At 41.4% G+C, this 20,908-nt stretch overlaps 5 protein-coding genes across 14 annotated transcripts in view; 3 read left to right on the top strand and 2 right to left on the bottom strand.

The window, feature by feature from the left end:
* The window catches only part of ggcx (gamma-glutamyl carboxylase), a 9,059-nt gene extending 7,717 nt beyond the window's left edge, over positions 1-1,342 (bottom strand). The window contains exons 1-3 of the mRNA XM_075455217.1: positions 1,160-1,342; positions 696-896; positions 444-602 (exon numbers count right to left, since the gene is read on the bottom strand). Of these exons, the coding sequence (XP_075311332.1) occupies positions 444-602; positions 696-896; positions 1,160-1,184 (385 nt within the window). The 5' untranslated portion in view covers positions 1,185-1,342. The remainder of the gene's footprint in view (positions 1-443; positions 603-695; positions 897-1,159) is intronic.
* Positions 1,343-3,349: 2,007 nt separating this feature from the next.
* On the top strand, positions 3,350-9,317 carry gmcl1 (germ cell-less, spermatogenesis associated). Of its 3 annotated transcripts, none has more exons than XR_012768344.1 (16): positions 3,350-3,680; positions 4,192-4,369; positions 4,463-4,586; positions 4,692-4,788; positions 4,864-4,961; positions 5,041-5,153; positions 5,237-5,302; positions 5,480-5,564; positions 5,671-5,761; positions 5,845-5,985; positions 6,104-6,173; positions 6,299-6,374; positions 6,478-6,623; positions 6,885-6,972; positions 7,072-7,269; positions 7,419-9,317. XR_012768344.1 is itself a non-coding variant. In XM_075455876.1 (16 exons), the coding sequence occupies exons 2-15, from the start codon at positions 4,194-4,196 to the stop codon at positions 7,210-7,212; spliced, it is 1,512 nt and encodes a 503-aa protein (XP_075311991.1). In that variant the 5' UTR covers positions 3,350-3,680; positions 4,192-4,193; the 3' UTR covers positions 7,213-7,250; positions 7,419-9,317. The 3 variants fall into 3 exon arrangements, 2 of the variants coding, with proteins under 2 accessions (XP_075311991.1, XP_075311990.1); XM_075455876.1 differs by having other exon boundaries at positions 7,072-7,250; XM_075455875.1 differs by having other exon boundaries at positions 7,072-9,317.
* A 60-nt stretch (positions 9,318-9,377) lies between these two features.
* fam136a (family with sequence similarity 136 member A) lies at positions 9,378-11,117 on the bottom strand. The gene is made up of 3 exons (XM_075455877.1): positions 10,815-11,117; positions 10,539-10,679; positions 9,378-10,093 (listed from the first exon to the last, which is right to left on the bottom strand). The coding sequence occupies exons 1-3, from the start codon at positions 10,899-10,901 to the stop codon at positions 9,905-9,907; spliced, it is 417 nt and encodes a 138-aa protein (XP_075311992.1). The 5' UTR covers positions 10,902-11,117; the 3' UTR covers positions 9,378-9,904.
* A 392-nt stretch (positions 11,118-11,509) lies between these two features.
* On the top strand, positions 11,510-16,402 carry pcyox1 (prenylcysteine oxidase 1). Its single transcript, XM_075455910.1, has 7 exons — positions 11,510-11,716; positions 11,915-12,059; positions 12,913-13,119; positions 13,245-13,419; positions 13,554-13,765; positions 13,859-14,011; positions 14,108-16,402. The coding sequence occupies exons 2-7, from the start codon at positions 11,939-11,941 to the stop codon at positions 14,776-14,778; spliced, it is 1,539 nt and encodes a 512-aa protein (XP_075312025.1). The 5' UTR covers positions 11,510-11,716; positions 11,915-11,938; the 3' UTR covers positions 14,779-16,402.
* A 1,435-nt stretch (positions 16,403-17,837) lies between these two features.
* On the top strand, positions 17,838-20,824 carry LOC142373403 (uncharacterized). Of its 8 annotated transcripts, none has more exons than XM_075456659.1 (13): positions 17,839-17,956; positions 18,138-18,191; positions 18,295-18,321; positions 18,577-18,627; positions 18,756-18,794; positions 18,886-18,906; positions 18,986-19,021; positions 19,141-19,176; positions 19,303-19,335; positions 19,426-19,440; positions 19,534-19,572; positions 19,684-19,716; positions 20,332-20,697. In XM_075456659.1, the coding sequence occupies exons 1-13, from the start codon at positions 17,902-17,904 to the stop codon at positions 20,379-20,381; spliced, it is 489 nt and encodes a 162-aa protein (XP_075312774.1). In that variant the 5' UTR covers positions 17,839-17,901; the 3' UTR covers positions 20,382-20,697. The 8 variants fall into 8 exon arrangements, 6 of the variants coding, with proteins under 6 accessions (XP_075312771.1, XP_075312774.1, XP_075312772.1 ...); XR_012768475.1 differs by lacking the exon at positions 20,332-20,697 and adding an exon at positions 20,705-20,824 and having other exon boundaries at positions 17,840-17,956; positions 19,138-19,176; positions 19,515-19,572; XM_075456660.1 differs by lacking the exon at positions 20,332-20,697 and adding an exon at positions 20,705-20,824 and having other exon boundaries at positions 17,840-17,956; positions 19,138-19,176.
* Positions 20,825-20,908: the final 84 nt, after the last annotated feature.

The raw sequence follows: 20,908 nt of genomic DNA, 5'->3' as shown, positions 1-20,908 counted from the left end.
CATTTATTTTCTTCTCTTTGCTACACATCAGCACAAAAATGGGTGGCATGGAAGGCATAGCCAAAGGTTGCTATAGTGTTGCATTATGGGAAATGAGAGAGATAGTGGGAAATCTCTTGCCACATTGGTAGTCCTAATGTTTTTTTCCTAATCGGTATCGAGTTTAAAGTTCGTGCATACAACTGTTTGCTTTGAGTTGCACTTCTTTTCAAAATCCTTGAAAGTCTTTTGCATGTGTTGGTTAGCTCGGGGTAAAAATGTGACGGGAAAATTGCTGGACTGTAGTCAAGCAACCCCACAGAGACTTCCCTAGAAAATGACTGCATCTGTTCTGACCAAAAAGAAAGAAAAAGGTGGGAGCCCATAATTCAAATAGCTCCGTTAAACGGTAAGGTGTGATTCTTTCATCTGATCTCCACAATCAAGCAAAGATGGCGACCCACCGAGGAACATCACCAGGTACACCAAGTACATCCAGTCCAATGGCAGCGGCTGTAAGAAGTTGAAAAGTGGGAAGCGACACACAGGGGCCCCATCCAGGTATTTGTAGTCCAGGTGACTGAGACCACGTTCCTGTGTGACGTCAATAGCCATCAGGAAACCTACACATGACACACCGAAGGTGAAAAAGGTTACCATTTTGTAAAAAGTTTAGGATATTTAGCAGGAACCTCACTGAAAAAAAAAAAACTTACCAAACAAGCAGCGGAAGATACCAAGAGATGCAGGGTCAGTGGGACGGTTAAGGAGGGCCAACAGGCTCTGCCAGGAACTCAGATCCTCCTTCTTGAACCCAACGAGCTTCTCCATCCTGCTCTGAGTCTGTGTTGTATCTGTTTTAGGAGTTGCACCCTTCTTTGCAGTTTGCTCTTCTCCATCACTGCCGACAAGAGCACCTGGAGGTTGAGCAGGATCACAAATAAGACACGTGGTGTTTATTGCTATTAGAAAGGTAGTATGTGCAAAACTCGACGTGAATGAGCCTTTAGAGCTTTATTTGAAAACCCTGCAAGGTAAAGAAAACGCCCACCTCTAACTAGAACACGAAGCACGGCTGTAGCTTAGATAACAGCTTGTAAAGTGTTGGTCAAACTGGTTATTAAGGTAGTAAACAACAACTCAACGCCTCCCTCTGTGTCACTGCTAACAATTACCTCACCTGCAATAGCGTCTCTCGCCTCCATGATACAAAAAGCTGGAATTTGGTTCGGGACAGGGGAATCTTTTCTCTGCTTTCCCTGCCCCAGGTAGGGGTGTCCTGCGTGGGGGAATGAAATGGACAACGTTTACGTGTCACAGTCCCATACACACAGGGGTTTGTCAAACTAAAAATGAGGAGGAGGAGGAGGGCGGTTTGGGAGGGATTGGAATGTTGTGCAGGAGGTGCTCACTGCTTATTGGCTGATTCTCTGGTGACCACACCCCCTCATACGTCATTTCCTGGTAGAATCCTAAAGCCTGCAGGGCACTTAAAGGCTCCCTCAATACATCCATGGGCTCCCTTAACAAAATGCAACAAATAATTTAAAAAAAATACATGAATAAAACCAAAACAAGTTACTATTATTTAAGAAAAAAAAACTTATATGAGACAGACATAGATTAGTATTTATACAGACAGTAAATACAAAAGAAAAATTAGATTAAAAAGAAAAAAAAAGCTGAAAGATTATTTTTGGTATGTTTTGGTTTCTGGAATATGTGAATGTATGAGGATATGATACTAACTTATAAACATAGATAGAAAAGTTAAATAAAAAGTACAGATTTGCCCCTATCCATTTTTCAGGACTTTCTATTCCATGCATATATGTACTTCTCTCTCAGATTCATATCTCTATTTTTTTAATCCGCATCACAATTTTATTAGCTCTCAGTATCCCTAGCTGCATGAGCAAAAGTAAAATACTGGAGAAAAGGGCACACTATGACCAGCAATTTATACCATAACACGTTTGAGAGAAAAAACACAGCCAAACAGAGCTCTGAAAAAAAGGGACTCACTGAGATCAAATATGTTTTGAGACTTTGCTGTATGAAATTTGCCTGATGATGACCACTATCAAAGAAAAAAAATATATAACAACACAACAAAAGGGGACCGAACCAGTAAATGAAAACTCTTGGTGGTGGGACTGTATTTAAGAGGTAATGATGATGCCATTCAGTGTGGTAGTGACACTGACCTCTGATAACCAAATTTGCTGCATAAGATATTCGCAAGACTCATTTGCACTTTTTGTGGTGCTAACTGTTTTTGTTTATGCTGTGACACATTTTTCCTACTGTACTCCATGCTTCTGTTCTCAATTATTGTGCCTCAGCTTTCACAGACCAGAGGAGGGCAGTCATGTTACTGTGCATCCCTATCTTTTGCAAGAATTTGGTGTATTGATCCAGAGGCCCTGAGGACGAGATAATAATGTTCAGAAGAGGGCAGTGTATTTACCAAAGAGATGTGGTCATACCACTTTTTGTCGATTATTTATTGTAGTTATTTCCGTGAATTTCTGTGTGTCATTAAAAGGAGAGATAGAAGTAAAGTAAGAAGTATTATAATGGTTTTAAATTTCCAAGTTCATAAGTGATGACATTTTTGATTAATCTATTTCAATTTGTGGGCCTGGATAATTTGCAGTGATCAACTAATAAAACCTGGTTGAAGGTAAATTTCTTTACCTGTGACTTTGGAAATGAATAATTTTGTATTCTTTTTAATCTAATCAGTAATGTTTTAAACAGATATTTCCCTTTTTTTAACTTGCTTGACTCTCACAAAGCATGGCTCATATATCTTGTGGTTACATAAAAATGGCAGCTCCACCCCTCCTGTTTTGGGAGAGTCAAATATTTTGAATAAATACAAATCTTTGCTCAGTTTATTCTCATACAGTTCTTGTTCTCAAAAATAGGTTTTCATCTGGCAATAAGAGCCAAGAGTACATTTCTTTATTTGGTAGTGCCCTTTGTGCACAGACAGATACCAAGGGTCCGATCAATACAGTTCAGCTGCTGTTCAAAGCCTCTATGCTTATATATCGTATAGGGTGAGTATGTGTTTAAATTTCTGTTGTAAATCTACAATATGTGTACATTCAAACATTCAAATTTCATAATTCCTCATCTTTTGCATCATCACATTCATGTTTGTTTTACGTCTATCTTCAGGTATAAACATTAGGCCTACATAAGGGTCATCCTGACTGTTTGGTAACCGGGCCTATTGTGTAACGTATGATGACGTTGAAGTTCCCCTGACTTATTTCATTCCACTCTTTTACGACAGGGGGCAGTGTCGAGTCATGCTGCCGTAAATCACGTGAAAATGTTGCTAGGAACTGCCGACAGAAGAAGAACAACAAAAGCAGACACATATCTCCACAGCAGTTACACATCACCTCTTGTCTTTGGATTCCCATTCGCTCTAATTTTTAAAAAATGTAACTCGAACCAAATTACGTTTTACGGTCTGGAGGCTGTTGTGGAGTAGCCGCCGGTCAGAAGGAACGCTGTTGTTGCTCTCAGACGTGTTTTTGTTTGTGAATTTGGCAGCTTAGCTAGCTCTGAGGTTAGCACCCCTCTTAACTGGCTCTCCAACGCCTGACGGAGATAAACAGCTGTGTTTACCGTCCACATTAACCTCACACCGCTCCCTCAGCTTGGCCTGTGAAAATCATCAGGTAAGTTAGCCAAGACGTTTTTCTCTTTTGGTAAACACATCTGGTTAGCATGTGTTGCAGGTGAGAGCCTGTTATGGACAGATCTTGCGAATGAAACATGAAAAAAAAGAGTTTATTTTGTCGTGGAGTCATTCTCTACTGTGAGTCCAACAATATATAACCTTTCTTTCTTCTGAGCATATCAAATCAACGTCCCTTTTACCTGCAGGGTTGACTTTAGTGTCACCTCCCTTTGTCTTGAATAGTTAAAAAAAAGGTAAACGTTGCCATTTTCGTTAAATATGGAGGGACAAGGGATGCAAAGACGACTTAAACAGTTAACATACACTCACACACAGCCGATCTAAACACAGGTGAACAAGTATGGGAGACTATTGACCTGCTTGTTCGATAGCACCCTCCATCTCCATTACCATCATCCACAATACCACAGAGTGTTGTGCCATGAAATTAATGTAAAATACCTCTGTTGGAAAGTCAAGACATTTTTTTTTAATGTCCATTTCTCTAGAAATGGGAAGCCTGGGCAGCAGGTTCCAGTCCCCCTCTCAGGGACCACAGGAAGCTGCAGAGGGTTCAAGTACCAGCCGCAAACATGATTGTGATTGTAAGAAGAGAAAACGAAATGCTCGATGTGACTGTGAGAGTGAACAAGAGGAGGATGATGCCATACTAGATACACCTCGCAGGCAAGTTCGACCTAAGGATTCAAATATCTTTCATTTGTGTTTATGAATAAATTAACACATTCCACTTTCTTTTCTTTTTTTTCTTCTAAGCAGGAAGAAATTAAAAAGCACCTCAAGATACATTTATCAGACTTTGTTTCTGAATGGGGAAAACAGCGACATTCGCATTTGTGCTCTGGGACAGGAGTGGAACCTCCACAAAGTCTACCTGTGTCAGGTATCACAAAGAAACCAAGCATTGTACTGATAATCATGTGTGTTATCATTGTCTATAATTGGATTCTCTTCCTTTCTCTGTTCCTCTTCATTGTTCCTATTGCAGTCAGGGTATTTTTCCAGTATGTTCAGTGGGTCTTGGAAGGAGTCCAACATGATGGAAATCAACTTGGAGATCCCAGACCAGAACATCGACACTGAAGGTGAGTCACACAACACAGACGCCCCATCCTTGTTTTACTGAGACTGTAGCTCTTTCCCGTCTCCTGTTGTTGCAGCTCTTCAAGTCGTGTTTGGATCTCTGTATCGTGATGATGTCCTGATCAAGCCCAGCAGGGTCGTCAGTATTCTTGCTGCTGCTTGTATGCTACAGCTGGTCAGTACAATGCAGGAAGTCGGGCTGTTTTCTGAAATGTGACATTTTGATTTTGTCTCACGGTGTGTTGTGTTGACAGGATGGCTTGATCCAGCAGTGCGGTGAAACCATGAAGGAAAACATCAGTGCGAAGACCGTGTGTGGTTATTATGCCTGTGCGAGCATCTATGGCCTGGATTCAGTCATGAAAAAGTGAGCTTTTTAGACATATTTGAAATATGTTAGGATTTTTATGGAGGCATGTGTTTATCCTGTTTGTGTATCTCTTTCTTTAGGTGTCTTGAGTGGCTCCTTAACAACCTGATGACCCATCAAAATGTTGACCTGATGAAAGAACTTGGGTGTGTGGGATGTTTCAGTTTTTATATTTTTCTATTAACACAGTTCTGTGTTTAATTTCCCTGAAACTGATCTTTAAATAAATATTTAATAGGATCTTTTGCATAGTTATACAGAGGCATTCCAGTGGCTTAGTTTTTATGAGGAAGTCACCGTTCGTCTCTGCTCTGTATTTGCAGGGTCGATGTGATGGAGCAGCTCATTCAGTCCTCAGATCTGTTTGTCATGCAGGTGGAAATGGATGTGTACACTGCTCTGAAAAAGGTAGAAGGCAAAACATTCATATACTGCAGGCAGTCCCTCACAGCTACAGGTGCTTTGCTGTGAACCTCGTTTTAATCTGCCACTAAATACATTTGCGTTTTTGCAGTGGATGTTTCTACAGCTCAATCCATCATGGGACGGCCCGATCAAGCAGCTTCTGGCTGATGCTGATGCCTGGCTTTGCAAACGCAGGACAGGTAACATCAGCCTCATCTTGTGAAGCTGTACCCTCATATTGTATTTTTGTGTTTTTTTTTGTAAATAAAAGTTTTATCTGCAGACCTGTGTGAGAAAGAGCCATTCTTGGACACGGAGGAGGGTGCACCTTTTGACTCGGTGTTCAAGCTTGTGCGTCTCCAGTATATCATCAATGATCTTGCATCTGCTCGCATCCTGGAGAGAGACAACATTTTGCCTTGTGGTAAGATGGGCTCATGGATACCTTAATTTGATTCTTAATGTTTTTCTTCTCGTTAATATATTTATTGAGAATTATCCTTCCTGTGTTTATGGATTCATATCTGTGTTGATACTTCTAGATTGGCTCACAGCAATGTACAAAAACCAGTGGTTTGCTATGCTGAGGACAGAATTTGACAATGATAATGGGTGAGAAGCTGAGATGTAACCTTCGTCATGAGTCTTTGGACAGTGTTTTGACTTATTGTGGCATCTTGATGGAATGTTTTTGTTATGCGAGTGTGGTGAGGTCAAAGCCATCTTTGTATCTTTAGTCCTCAGGAGCCTAACAAACAGGAGTTTGAGCTGAGCAGTATGAGGTGTGGCAGAAAACTGAGTAAAGATGGAGATGTGAGTTGCCTGACTACTGTTACAATGATGTTTGTTTCCACAAAGTTTAAATGTTTTTCTTTTAAACTTTCACAAAAAATAACTCAAATTTCCTGTGTCTCAGTACTGCTGGAGATGGACGGGCTTCAACTTCGGGTTTGACCTGCTGGTGACCTACACAAATCGATTCATCGTCTTTAAAAGAAATACGCTCAGTCAGCCCTGTGGGGGCGCTGTGAGTCTACAGCCTCGGAGACATTTGGCATACAGGTCAGAGAAGGACACATTGCTCAAGCCAAACGTTTAAATGCTTTAAGAAGAAAACATAAAAAGGTTTAACACAACTGCTGAGATTTCACAGTTGGCAGACAATTTTGGAGGCACGTGTGAAACGTCTTAAGGAAACTCTTGTCAAGAAAGCTTTTTTTCCCCCTGAAATGTCAGCGTATTCCTTTGAAACCGTGTGTGTTTTTAAAACAGCTTTTTTGTTGAGAAACTTCAACCTAACTTTGGCCGTTTTTATTTGTAAAGGTTACGTCTTGCCTCCTTCGATAGCCGAGGGAAGCTGGTCTGCAGTCGTTCAACGGGTTACCAGCTCCTCACCTTGGAGAAAGACCAGGTCAGTAAGCACTATCATTCTGCACATTCTGTCACTTCATCACCACAGTGCAGTCTACAGTCTTGCTTAATATTCCTCCTTCCCCTTCAATCCCCTCAGGAGTATGTGGTGATGAACCTGGACAGCCGGTTGCTATCATTTCCCCTCTATGTGTGCTGCAATTTCTTATATACATCACCTCACTCAGACCACCGTCCAGATTCCTCAGAACAAGACAGCACCACTCGCAGTGTGTCTTGATACCTGCTCAACAGCCATTGACAGCTACCATTCCTCTGGTAATGTGGAGACACTGATGTAAGCTTGTATGTACAATCCACCGCCACATTTCACACCACTTTTACATTGGACATCTGCATGCTCCATAGTTCATCGAGGTGTTCAGGGAAAATGTTTTGTTAAGTTGGAAACATTCTGAGTTTCCTTTTTATTTGTGGACTCTACAGCATAACACAAAGGTTCAGGAGGGATCAGACCATCTTTTTCTCACAGAGCAGCTGTTGTTCATCTTACTCCTCTTCCATGAACTGTCTGCTTTGGGATGCTGGACCACTCGTAAAGATGGGAAAACTTCCAACTCTTCGGAGAGGCTGGAAATTTTGACTGTGTGCTGATTTTAAATCGGCTTCAATTTAAGATTGGGTAACTAAAAGGCCACTTCAGGGTTATTTTTGTTCATCGTAATGTTTATGAAGCTTCCCTTGATTTTGTATATCGGCATGTAAAGGGAGCATTATTTTTTTTTAAACAAAGAAACTTGAAGAGGTTGCGCCACAGGTTGAGGCCAGATAGTGGCATCGCATTTCAGACAATTTGTCAGACCTCGTCACTTCAGTGAGCCGGAACATTGTGTAAACTTTTCTCCTAAACGTGAGACTGCAGGATTTTGCGGGTCCAATCATTGACACCAGCTTTTTTGATAGTCACCGTTTTTGTTAAGGTTCACAGAAATGATTTTGCGTTCAGATTTCTGACACCGTCACTGTTGTTCAGCCTGTCCCCTCATGGTCTTTTGCGGTGGAGTTGTTTCCTGTTGGCCTCACATGGGCAGATCCTTTAAAGAGCTCCCAACTCTCTAAGGTAGCCCCGCAGGTAAATTTCCTTCAACCTTTTGCGATTTTTGTAAATATGCTGTTACCTCATTGTTTTGAAACGCAGTGGGAGGTTTTTTTTTCAGTTGTAAATCAGACATGTACTGCTAACTATTCAGTATCCTCGTATGACTCGTCTGTATGGTTGCAACTATACCTGTCATTCATTTAAAATTTTTAAGTTTTTTTTATTTAGCCATTATTTATTTTTTTTAAGTTTCTTTCGTATTTTTATGAATGTGTTTTTGGTAAAAGAAAAATAAAACCCTCCACTGCCAATAAAACCGCCCTTTCACTCGGGCTGTGGTGCTAACACATGATCCTTTCTCTTTTCAACTGAAGGTTTTTATTACAGCTTTACAGTTATGTATTTATGTTGCTTAAGACACGTATATGGACATATTATCAACTTTGGTATGATTTTGTTATTGTAGTAATTATTCATTTATTACGTACAGTGTATCCGTCTAAAGTCCAGACCCACACACTGATCTTGAATGACCAGCTGTAGCTGGGTCCTGGATGCGTCGTGATTTCACCGAGGAAGTTTAACGTCCATTTCCTGTGAGACGTTCTCTGCAGGGTAAATTTGAAAACCGCTTTATAGAAACCTAAAAAGTTTGATCAAACACGGTTTTGTGCCAATCTTCTGTCAAAATGGTTCAAAGATCAATGTTTGGGAGGCGCACAGTTTTGTTTTCAACTGGCTCCGGTCCAGAGTCTATTCTGGCCCTTTCACATAAATGTAAAGTAAAAAGATCCTTGTTACCAAAGATTGTCAATTTAGAAGGAGCAATTTTGTCACAGCTGTTGTCTGTAATTTTTTTTCCTTTCGGAATTGATATGATGTAAAGAACTAAAATAAACCTTTCATGTCCAGTTGTAAAAGTTGTGAGATTATCGTACAGTTGCTCTGTATCCCAGTTATTACACTCAACAGTTGATTGCTTAATATGGATTAATCCGTTTCTGGTTTAATCTAAATCTGACCATTTTACATGTGGCGTTCATCACTGACCCTGTACATTCTGTGCCTCATCACAACTAAAACAATTTCATCAGCCTCACAGCGTCATTAAACATCTTCCAAATGAAGATAATGGACAACGGGCTATACATTGTGTCTGCCACTTTTTTTGTAAAAAAATTTTTTTTACACCATTCCTCAGGCTGCCATCTTACAATGTTGCCTTTCTTGTACCATGTATAAGAATGAGAATATTGCTCCGTTGTCATTAAAATTCATGTAACAAAGATATTTGTTATTACTTTTTCATCATTGGCACGCACAGCAAGAAGTAATGCAACCAAAAATCAGTTTCTAGTCTTTTAATTCATGAACGCAAACAGATCGGACCGTGAGAGGTAGAGACAATCACGATAAAGAGTTCACTATTAAATGTCTAAGCAGCACATCGGTAAGAGGCTTGCGATGGAGAAGGCTGAGAAAAGCTGAACATAAAACCGTTGACAGTGCATTGATGGACGGTGTTGAACTGTATATAGTGGAACAACATGTTCAGATCTGCTTTGAATGAGTTGACCATTTTATTTTTTTTAAAAAGCACACAAGTAGGTCTCTTCAAAATGTTTTTGAGTGAATGTGTTTTTCACACAAGTAGGTGACAGCAGGTGTGTTCCTGAATTTCTCTGCCATCGTAGGTAAATCAAGATCTAACGGGTTGAAAATGTTCAGCTCCCGTAACAAACCTCACGACACGAACGGTCAAAAGTCTCTGACATCCCTTCTTTGCACATCTTTTGGTTCCAGACCTGAACTTCTCAGGCCACTGACCCTGCACTGCTGTATTTGCATCTACTGAGCCCAGCCATCCTGCTCCTCACTGCTGTATAGAGTCCAGATTCTCCTTAAGTTTCCGGGTCATGCTGGGGATCAGGTTAATGTGGTCATCCACGCAACTGCCCACACATTGGTCCATCAGCGATCGAACAGCTGGCTCCTTTGCACCAGAGTCAAAGAGATCCTTTGCCTTATCGTTACAGTGCATTGTGCATCTGGTCAGGCGGTCCTGAGGAAGTCAAGAAGGGTTCAGACTCACTAGAGCAGGAGAGAGTTCATTCTAATACATCTTACTAGCTGTCATAATTTAAGGCCTGCTTTTGATTAACAAGATTGTTTTTCGCTCCTTACTTTCCCAGTTGAAAAGCAATTAGAAAAATGTAACATTACACTAGTTTTTTTAAAAGGTAAACCGTATAACATTTACAATGTATTTAATAGGAATCCAGCATTTATGACATAGATTGACATTTTTTTTCAAAGGAGTTTCATCAGTTTATTTAAATAAACTGTAAACATCTTCCAATTTTACAGTATGGGTACCCAAGCAAAAACGAAGGAAAAAAAACTGAAAAGCATCAACCTGAGTAATAAAATAAATTATTCTTTTCATAAGTGTTTCATAAGTGAATTCATCAATTATTTGATGCTAGTCTGTGAAAAACAGGGCTCACCTGAAACTTCTCCAACTCTGAGGTGACCAATGCCTGAGCCTGGGCCAGAGGAGTGTGACACCGCTCAATACAGTGATGCACCTGAGACATGGAGTCTGTAGAGCGGTCACAGCAGTCTGCACTGCACCTGAACATGCGACCCTGCAGCAAGAACACACACACACACACACACACACACACACACACACACACAGGCATGAGCTGGTGCAGATTGTACAGACTATGCTGCCAAACAAAGCCCTGCACGTGTGTGAGGAGCGCAGACATCTAACCAACCTGCATCTTACGGATGTGATCCCTTTCCAGACTCTGGACCATTTCTTCCACCACATTCTGCACGCGTGTCTGATGTGCCTCTGCCATATCTGCTCGCACCGTCCCGTCAAATGCAGCAACAACAACAAAAAAAACTCAAAACAGGCTTCTCATCCAAACCAGATCTGACTGTAGAAATGTAGCTGCTGTGTCCACGGGTAAGCCGCCACTAACTTTCTTTACAATTTGATAACAACTAAGGTCACCTCCATTCAAGCATGTATCAAGATGAGGGATTGTTGCGTCACTTCCGTTTTTCTTCCGCTCCCTGAGCGGACAACTTCCGCTAGAGGATGCGCGATCAATTCACCTTTCAAATTAAAGGATATTTCTGTTCTATTTTAATAAGTTCCAATAGGAAACTTAAATTGTGAACTCTCACTACCAATAATTAGACACTTTCAAATGTATTTGCTGTACTGAGGGCTTTGAAATAGCTAAATTAAATCACATTTTTAGTCTACGAAGTAATGCAGGGATAGCATTTGCGAGGGCTCCCCTTTAAAGACGTGTTTGATTCTTAATATTTTTCGTCAGTAAATGAGCACGTGTTCGTGCGAGCATCGTCTGTCTTCACTTCTCCGACTTTCGGGGGCTTTTTATTATGAAAACTGTACGTCTGCGTTCCCGGAAGTTTGTCCCAATATTCAGCCACTATCACGGTCTTCCGACGTGACTCAACTGTTAAACCAGTTCGGTCAGTTATAGGAAGTTTTGCCATTTAGACAAGCCTTCGCCAATAGTTTAACTTTGCGTTTGAATAGTCAGGAGTACACTTCAAGCATTAAAGTTATCTTAAAGCGCCACTCCGTGGAAGCTACTTCAGGTTTAACAACAACGCTCCTGTAGTGACTGCTGAAACTGTGAGTACACTTGAACCCAGTTTCAAGCCTAAAACTTGATGTAAAGCAGACATTACAGTGCTTCCTTTGGCTGCATAATCTACGTTACTTATAATTTAGATACTGTTTTGTTCAATCCCGTGTTCGACCTTTGGCCACGACTGATAAAGACTTTTGGCATGAGGTTATTAATGGTTCACGTCTATTCCCCACGCGCAGATGCTGTTGAGTGCGGAGCTGTAGATGCCCACGATGAGTTCACACACGCTGTCACTGCGAGCACTGCTGCTTCTGGGGCTTTGGCACACTGGGAGGAGAAGTCTAGCCTCAGCATCAGAGCTAAATGAGCAGCCCAAGAAGATTGGTAAGCACTTGGTGACATCATTTTAAGAGTCCTCCTTTCTGACTGCCCTCAAATCTGCTGATTTGGAGGATAAAAAAAGTGTAATTTCCCCAAGCATTGGAAGTCTAAGTGCAGCTGAAAACATCTTGCATATGTCTGCGGGTCATCGTACAGATGTGGAGGTTCACTGAAAGGTGTCAAGTTTCTCTGCTCTTATATAGCAGTCCACACTACTAAATTAGGAGCCAATTATCTGTGGAAATCTCATTTCACATACATTACTTTTAAGATTTTTTTCTCACTTCATTCAACAGGAGTCAATGTACTTTTCAAGAATTTAAAAGTAGGCCATTTAAGTTTTTTTCATGCAGAATCCATATCGGTAACACGTTCTTGCTCAGGTAAGAGTATCTTTGTGCATCTACAAACTGTCCAGGAGTATGCCTCACATCACCATCACCATCCGCATCACAACCGGCAAACTAAAAGAGCAACTTGTGGAATTCAAAGCCTCATTGAGCTCTTGTGTAAATAATATTCTCCTATGTTTGTGCAGACGAGAGTAGTGGATTAAAAGATAGCTGGTTTATCTCTTTCATAAATGAAAAAAAAAATGGACTCCTATTTCCTAAATCTCCCATCAAAACTTTGGTGTGTTATTACCTTCCTTGTCTCATTAGGCCACATGCGTTATGCCACTTTTTTCCATGAAGATATCCAGAATGGTAAAACTTCCCTCCCACAGCGGTTCCCATCTCAGCTCGGCCACTGCTGGTGGCAAAAGATCAGGACCACAGTTTTAGCTTCATCTAATCTCTGACGGGGATTTGTGGATTAATGTTGCTTTTCTTTTCCGTCACTGTTTGTTTTAAAGCTGTGGTCGGGGCAGGCATCGGTGGAACAGCAGCAGCGTTTTACCTGAGGCAAGAGTTTGGCGCTGCAGTCAAGATCGATGTGTTTGAACCCGACACTGTTGGTGGACGACTAGCGACTGTGAAGATTGGAGAGCACGAGTATGAGACGGGAGGCGCAGTGATCCACCCTCTGAACCTACACATGAAGCACTTTGTTGAAAAATTAGGTCATGTCAGCTCAAACTGCATAGATGCATAATATGCTCAAATACACGAATAGTTGAATATTGAGTCATATATTGTCCTGCATATATTTGAACCTTGGATCCAACTTATATTTCCGGTTATACAGGTATTCCTCCAAGAACAGATGTCCCTTCTAAAATGGCAATCTTTGATGGGAAGGAGCTGGTGTTTGAGGAGAGTAATTGGTTTATAATTAACTTCCTGCGCCTGCTCTGGCAATATGGCTTCAATTTTCTTCGAATGCAGATGTGGGTGGAGAGTGTTTTGGACAAATTCATGAGGTGAGGAGGAAAAGCAAGTTTCATGGCTCTTTAGTATCATCCCTTTCGTGTGACATCAAGGAATGTGAACTCAAAATTGCCGTTTTATCTTTCATCCGGTGTCCTAAACATCCTGTAAATTCTATCATTGACAGGATCTACCAGTACCAGCAGTATGGTTACTCCTTCTCCAGCGTGGAGAGGCTCTTGCATGCCATGGGAGGCGATAACTTTCTCACACTGATGAATCAGACTTTAGAGGAAACCATGATGGGACAAGGGTTTTCACAGGTCTTCATCAACGATGTTGTTGCGCCCATCACTCGTGTCAACTACGGCCAGAGTGTCCGCATCAATGGCTTTGTGGGTATGTTCTCCTGTTTTTTTTAATCTCATACCTATTTGTGGAATCTGTTTTTGCGATAGAAGGATAGACTTAACATGCCTTCTTGTTGTATAGGAGCAGTGTCACTAGCAGGGACAGATTCGGGCCTGTGGGCAGTGGATGGTGGCAATAAGAGGGTGTGTACGGGACTGCTATACCACAGCAAAAGTGAGCTCATCAACGCCAGAGTGACTTCCATTTCAGTCAAGGCTCGATCGTCAAAGAGAGGTATCACTCGCGTTGCTGCATTTGGTACAAGATGATGCAATTTCTCTGGTAAATTTTACACATTCATCCCGATTTTCCTTCATCATCCATTTTCAGGAAACCCAGCCAGTTTCTACGAGGTTAACTATGTTGGAGAATCTGGATCGGCACACTCTCTGTATGACATTGTGGTCATAGCAACACCACTTCATCAGGGAAAATCAGACATCACATTCTCAGGCTTCTCCCCTCCCATCCCGTCTCACTACCCGGGCCTCTATCACCAGACGGTGGCCACTTTGGTCCACGGCAAGCTGAACGTGTCCTACCTGGGGACCACCGAGCCAGCCTCAGAGTTCACTGTGTCCGACATCCTCACCACAGATTCAAAAGGTTGTGTCATCAACAGCCTGAGCTCCATCGACCCCGTACACATCCCTGATGGTTACAAGCGGCCCACCACTAGTCAGAGCAAAGTCTGGAAGGTGTTTTCCCCAAAGCCTCTGACCCAGGAGCAGCTGAAGAGCATGTTTCTCTCCTATGATGCTGTGTCTGAGACTCCTTGGCTGGCTTACCCTGCTTACCGTCCGCCGCACCGCAAGACCCCTCCTTTCATCCTGCACAAACGGCTGTACTACCTCAACGCTGTGGATTGGGCAGCGAGCGCCATGGAGATGAGCGCCATCTCTGCCCGGAATGTGGCCCTGCTGGCGCACCACCGCTGGCACGAACAGGTCGGGAAGGTCGACCAGGAAGACCTGCACACCCGACTGAGAGGAGAACTCTGAAAAGTGAGAACTACAGAGAATTTGAATCGGAGGCGATGAAATCAAAGCAATCAAGCCAGTCATTTCTATTAGGTAAAGTACTGCTCTTGTTTGAGAAGGTGGCGCTTTCTCGACCACAGCAGCTGATGTGGAGAGTTTTGTCCCCGCTGGTGGAACAACAAAGAAGACCAACAACAGCTAGCCACAGTAAACCTAAGAATCACTACCAGCAGCCACAGCGCAACAAAATTTGAACAAAATCGTATTTGCTGAATTGTATAAACACTGTGAACCAAGATGCACTGAAGGGTAGACACACAAGTCTCCCTCTTTATCTCTATGAGTGTTTGAGTTTCTTATTGTGTGTTGCACCTGTTATGAACACGGTACACCAAGTCAGCAGTCAAATCCAATATTATTCTGACTAGCTGTCTTTACTGTCTTTAGTTTAATACAAAAATAACCAGACAGGCTAATCAAACTACAGAGGACACAACGGTGTATAAATATAATTGTGCCTTAAACCTATCAGGGTCGGCTTACGTGTCTATGAATTCATTTAGACACTCCTCCTTATGGCAGCGGCCATCAGACCATCAGGCTCAGCTTGCTCTGTTTAGGATGGAATTTGGTATATTGTGATAAAGTACAACCGCAATTCCAAAAATGTTTTTTACGCTTTGTAAAACATAAATGAAAACAGATAGCTGTGATTTGCTGATCACACCAAACGGCACTTTGTCCACGGCAGAGCATGGAAAACATATCGGATGTTGAAAGGGAGACATTTTACTGTCCCATGAAAAATATGAACTCCTCTTGACTTTGACTGCAACATACTACAAAGCCGTGTTGTAATAGATGCAGCATGCGGTGTAACATCGCTGAAAGAGGCGTAGTCTGGACGGGAGCATATGCTACTCTAAAACCTGTATATACCTGTCAGCGTCAATGGTCTTTCCAGATGTGCAAATTGTTAGTTTTATAGGCGCTAATGCAACCCATTACCAGCAGTGATGCAGGCTTTTTTATTATTATTATTATTTTTTTTTTTTTTTAACTGAGCACTGATAACGAGCTGAATGGTCCCTCTTCTTTTTAATGCAACGGATGCAGCGTCCATGACTTCCAAAAATCGTCTGAGATTATGATTATTATTCTGACCACCAGTGTTTCTGGATCACGGTTCCAGAGCCCAGGCAGTGATTTGTTCTTATGTGTTCCTAATAGTTTTGATTAAATAGCAAAATGTCTCTCTGTCAACATTTACTACATTTTCTGTGTCTGTGATTACAATATTCTGTTTTTATTGATATTTCATCAGCATCCCAACCATTGGAAGTGGGATTGTATTTCGCACCCCTGATTTGGGAGACTTTGCGTTGTTCAGAGACTTTACTTGGACGGTGCTTCGAGGTTCTTTTTCTTTTGTTGCTATTTTGGAATAACTTTCTTAAGCACACATAGAGGGAATTTCTTCTTGATTTGTAAAGCAAGTAGAAATATTTTTCATTGTGCACCTTAACTCTTTAATATTTACATGTTGATTGCCGATTTAATTTAATTTCAAACAATACGGAAACTTCCAAGACCACGTTAAGCGTTTTAAATGGTTTACAATCATAAATAAAGTGATCGCTCTTTGTCTGCTTTGTACTCTTTACACTTTTTACACATAAACTTTACATTTCACTCCATCTTCTATGTCTACAAAGTCAAATCGGAATTGAATTGAATTTTTTTTTTTGTGTTTGGAATGCGTTTTTATGTAGCGGCTTCAATATTTAGTCTTAAATGTAAGTTTTCCCTCTCGTATATCTTATCTCAACACTCCTAGAATTCAAATGTTTATCAAATCTTTGAGGAGTAGAGCAGCAAGTGTCAGTTTAGTAAGCTGAGACTGAGGAGACAAACTCAAAAAGTTAAAATCACATTTCCAAGCCGCCTTATTCAGAGCATAAATAGAACTTAATGTAATTGCTTCAAAGGCACTTCAACCCTATATATATGCAAAAAAATAACATTTTGACTTGTGAAAAAGTAATTTCATGGTTTTTAGATGGACATCTAATAAGTAAAAAGTTTAATCACTGGCAACGGGTTAATAAGATGGCTGGGTATGAAAAGATCACCTGAGACTTCCAGAGGTAAAGCTGAACCAGGGGTCCACCGCTCTGTGACAGACTGTCTCTGAAAACCGCTCAGCGAGAACAGCTGATTGCCGCCTCCTTAAGACGAGCTGTCTTCGCTGTGCCTGAGCTTACTCAAGGAGGACTGACGTAGATTGACAAATTGCCTCGTCTTCTGAACAATTGACATTTGAAAGTATTCTAGGAGCTCATGGATGAATAACTTGGACATTGTAACTTGTATTGCAACAGTGTGGCTCTGCAGTAACAGGGTTTGGGGGGGCTGAACGTACCTGCCTGCAACACAAACCGACTGCAGCATTTCATGCTTTTTTTTTTTTTTAGATTAAAAATAGAAAATAACTACAAAGCAGGCCCTAAACTGCTGAGAAGCTGAAGTCCGGCAAGAACTGAAAATGCTAACTATAAGAAATAACTGATTCCATATTTCATGTTGTCTTTTCACTATGTTTATCAAGAATACATGGTTTAGATTATTTGCAAATCATTTCGTGTCATGTTTTTTATTTGCATTTTGAACTGTATCCCAACATGTTTCAGAGATAACTCCAGCGATGATATCACAGTCCCTTTGATCTTTGTGATTAACTGAGGGATTGTCTCATTAAGCAACATTGTGACCCATCATTCATCAGCCAAGTTTTCTCAGTGAAATCACCATTTCCATTCCTGAAAGGAAAACAAACATTGTTTTCAGTTCTGATACATGGAGTCCCTCTTTTTCTTCCTTTTCATCAGACATCCCATATAAAGGCCTGTGTGACAAAAGAGCCAACAATGGGTGGCATTGATGAGCTGAATAAGGATCCGTCTGTTTGGGGATGTGCCACTAAGCGGTCCTCTCAGGTAGGGAGGGACAATGGTACCAGAGCCGCCTGTCCATGCAAAACATGTGATCTGATTGAAGATTCATATAAGAGCCTGCAGAGTGACAACAACAACACCACACAGTCCAGACGCCCCAAACCTTCTGCAAACCAGACCTGCGGACAAGATGAGATCTCTAGTGCCACTATTTGTTTTCCTTGCTGTGGCAGGGTTTCACTCTGGTAAGTGGAAGAGTCGTGGACTTTGAGAGAATTCCAAAATCTTAAGATGTCTCCATTTGCTCTGTAGCATGTGCGACTGTACGCGTACAGAACACCAGCTGAAGTTTGCTTTGAGAAATTAAACCAGATATTGCTTCATGTATTCATCTGAGGCCTCACGATGTTTGTTTGTTACTTGAAGCGCTCTCGGCTTCTCTGGAAACTCTGGAGAAAGAGGAAAAAAGTCCTCAGTTTGGTGAGTGATTGTTTCAGTTCAGTTTTTTTCTACAATAAACAGTAAAGTTGAGGATGTTAATGATGGTGGTAAATGTATGACTAGAACGCGTCTTTTCACGCAGATGGGCTGGCTGACTTGCAGAAAATAGGTAAAGTACACTGATCAAATTTAAACTTTTAACTGAAATAACACCAGACACAAACCATAATCTATACCTCTGTTTACCAGCTGTATACCTGCATAAATGTCAAAGGTACAGCTTAAGGGCTTGATGGGTTTAAGCCCGTCTCAACTGATTCTGTAACTAATCCTTTTGTTGTGAATTTATTTATCTGCATATTTCTGTGTTTTGTTGGCTCTTAGCTCTCGTTGTGATTGAGTTTTCTCCTCTTTGTCACCTCAGATCTGATGGAGTTTGAGGCTGCTCAAAAGACCAAGGCAGCTCAGATCAATGGTAGGTTTAGAACATGGAGACCAAAGTAAAAACCCTGTTGAAATTACTTAAAGATTAAAGCCTTTTGTGAAAAGCAATATGTAACGCTCATTCTGGTCAGTAATCAGTTTTTACCCTTTCCCATCAAGTTACAGAAGAGCAAAATGAAGAAGACGGCCGCTACCTCGGTGAGTGTAAACCATAAATGCTGACTTCATCCAAAGCTGACCATAGATTATCACTTGTTAATGCCACTCTCCTACTCTCCCTCTCTCTCAGAGGCTGCTCAGGATGGATCCGGTAAGTTCCAGCTCACCAAACGTTGTTTTGTGTCTCGGGTCATATATGCCGGATTCACTTGTTTATATGTTTTCAACAGTTGAGGAGCACGTTAAAGCTGTGAATGAAAGCACAGGTGAGTGAAAAGCATCCCGTATGCTGTTGGAGAGCAGACACTTGCACATTTGTCAAACTTGTGATTTTTTTCTTTGACTTCATTCAACTTTGCCCAACCGTGAAATTACCCCCCAGCAGAGGGAGCTGGGAACTCTGAAGCTGCAGCACATGAGGGTGAGACACGCATGCAGTTCATGTATGAGCCTGTTGGTGGCAGTAAATGGCAATTGGAAAAAGTCAGGGTGATCATGGTAAGTTTTTATGTCTGAATGGCTGCATTATTTCCTTTATCATACCCAGAATCAGAGTCTGAGTCCTCAGAAGAAACAGATGGTAAGTTTCTTGAATGACGGTTCATTTCAGCACATCAAAGCTGTTCTGTTAGCTTCTGCTTCTGATTTCTGTCTCCATAACTTTCAACAGGGAGACAAAGGCGAGGTGAGTTTTTGAGACTTCCTTTAGTAATCACTCTGTTTCATGAGCTTACATGGGCCAATTCAACAATGTGATAGAATTTGAATGCCTTTCTAGAGCACCATGAGACAGTGACAGAGACTGTGAGCAGTTTGGGTAAGAATGAGTGAAAACAGCTAAAAACAGCAAAAAAAAAAATAAAAAATCTTGTACTTATCAATTCAACTTCTTGTTTTAACACCCCACGTTTTCTTTTGTCATCTTCAGATGAAGCCAGTCAGGATTCATCCAAGGAACAAGGTGAAACCTCCAAAATACTACATCAATAATATCTACCATAAGACATAAAGAAACGAGTTCAACCTTGTCTTAACATATTCAGCGGTACTATCCGGCCTGTCAGCGAGCGCAGCTCAAATCAGAGATGGTGTTTAACATTCTTGGAGGCCAACTCAGAACTACCTGCAGCGGCAAGAAGTGGTTGGCTGTTTTGAGCAAAGCAGTGAAGTCTAAATTGTGGGTTATGCAATGAACCAGATAGTGAAAAACAGAGCCGGTCAGAGCCGGTCGTAGCTAGATTTAAATAGTGTCACAAACCTTTATAGACCGTATTCAGAACCAAGTCTGTAATGAAAATACCCAAAGGGTGATTATAAGTCTACAGCCTGGCAGCAGTGATAGTTTTACTTTAGTTTACACGCACTCAAATAAAGTGTTTCTCTGAGGAGGTATTCAAGTGACCGCAGAGCTGAGTTACACTGTTTTGACCAAAACACAATAAGATACTAAGATTGTTTATTTGAACACAGTCCTCCTAGTATGCATGTAAATCTAGGACAAGAATCCAGGACAGTCAGAGACGGTTGTCCCCAGGTACTTATTGTGCTTGATTTGATGTGCTTCTGGTTATTTTAGGACCTAGGATGCACCGTCCCTGCCCTGAAAGATGCTACAGATTGTTTTGAAATAGATTTTGGTGTAAGTTTGCTGATAATAGGGTCACCGTCAACTGAGGGCGGAAACTCAGATTCATAAAGGGTAAATGCGATGTTAAAAAAAAAAAAAAAAAAAAAAAAAAAAAGAGACAAAGAACCTTTTGGGTGTAGAACAGGCCTCGTCTCTTTGTTACATCGTAGTGGGGGGAGAAAAACCCCCACTGTGGTGTCAGGCTTAGTCATAAAAACCTAGGAGATGTGACTCATATGCTCAGAGAGCACTGGAAAACTATGACATTGTTTTGTTTGTAAAGCTAGCATAAAGGAATCCTCTGTCTGTCCCTGCCTAACAGATTTATTGGAGTGAGAAAGCCCTGCTGCGCATGGATCCCAGCGCTTACTCATCACCTGTTGTCTGAGCTGCACCAAGCTTAGCATCAATAAAAGGGGAACAATCCCACCTGTCTGTATAACCTGCGTGTCTCCTTTTGTTTTCCTGTCACATGTTGTAGCTGGCAAAGATTTCACAACCCCCCCAGCTTAGCTTTATCAAAAGG

The sequence above is a fragment of the Odontesthes bonariensis genome, chromosome 22 (assembly GCF_027942865.1).
Source record: "Odontesthes bonariensis isolate fOdoBon6 chromosome 22, fOdoBon6.hap1, whole genome shotgun sequence".
NCBI lineage: Eukaryota > Metazoa > Chordata > Actinopteri > Atheriniformes > Atherinopsidae > Odontesthes > Odontesthes bonariensis.
This window is presented reverse-complemented; position numbering and strand designations above follow the sequence as displayed.

Excerpts from the sequence above, each read along its gene's own strand:
- gmcl1 (XM_075455876.1), top strand. The coding sequence starts at position 4,194 with ATGGGAAGCCTGGGCAGCAGGTTCCAGTCCCCCTCTCAGGGACCACAG. Across the intron at positions 4,962-5,040 it reads CTGCTTGTATGCTACAGCTG|GATGGCTTGATCCAGCAGTG; the intron begins GTCAGTACAATG and ends TTGTGTTGACAG. Across the intron at positions 6,973-7,071 it reads TCACCTTGGAGAAAGACCAG|GAGTATGTGGTGATGAACCT; the intron begins GTCAGTAAGCAC and ends CAATCCCCTCAG.
- fam136a (XM_075455877.1), bottom strand. The coding sequence starts at position 10,901 with ATGGCAGAGGCACATCAGACACGCGTGCAGAATGTGGTGGAAGAAATG. Across the intron at positions 10,680-10,814 it reads ATCACATCCGTAAGATGCAG|GGTCGCATGTTCAGGTGCAG; the intron begins GTTGGTTAGATG and ends TTCTTGCTGCAG. Across the intron at positions 10,094-10,538 it reads CAGAGTTGGAGAAGTTTCAG|GACCGCCTGACCAGATGCAC; the intron begins GTGAGCCCTGTT and ends TGACTTCCTCAG.
- pcyox1 (XM_075455910.1), top strand. The coding sequence starts at position 11,939 with ATGCCCACGATGAGTTCACACACGCTGTCACTGCGAGCACTGCTGCTT. Across the intron at positions 13,420-13,553 it reads GTTTTGGACAAATTCATGAG|GATCTACCAGTACCAGCAGT; the intron begins GTGAGGAGGAAA and ends TATCATTGACAG. Across the intron at positions 14,012-14,107 it reads GGCTCGATCGTCAAAGAGAG|GAAACCCAGCCAGTTTCTAC; the intron begins GTATCACTCGCG and ends ATCCATTTTCAG.
- LOC142373403 (XM_075456655.1), top strand. The coding sequence starts at position 17,902 with ATGAGATCTCTAGTGCCACTATTTGTTTTCCTTGCTGTGGCAGGGTTT. Across the intron at positions 18,628-18,755 it reads CAAGGCAGCTCAGATCAATG|TTACAGAAGAGCAAAATGAA; the intron begins GTAGGTTTAGAA and ends TTTCCCATCAAG. Across the intron at positions 19,717-20,331 it reads GGATTCATCCAAGGAACAAG|GACCTAGGATGCACCGTCCC; the intron begins GTGAAACCTCCA and ends TGGTTATTTTAG.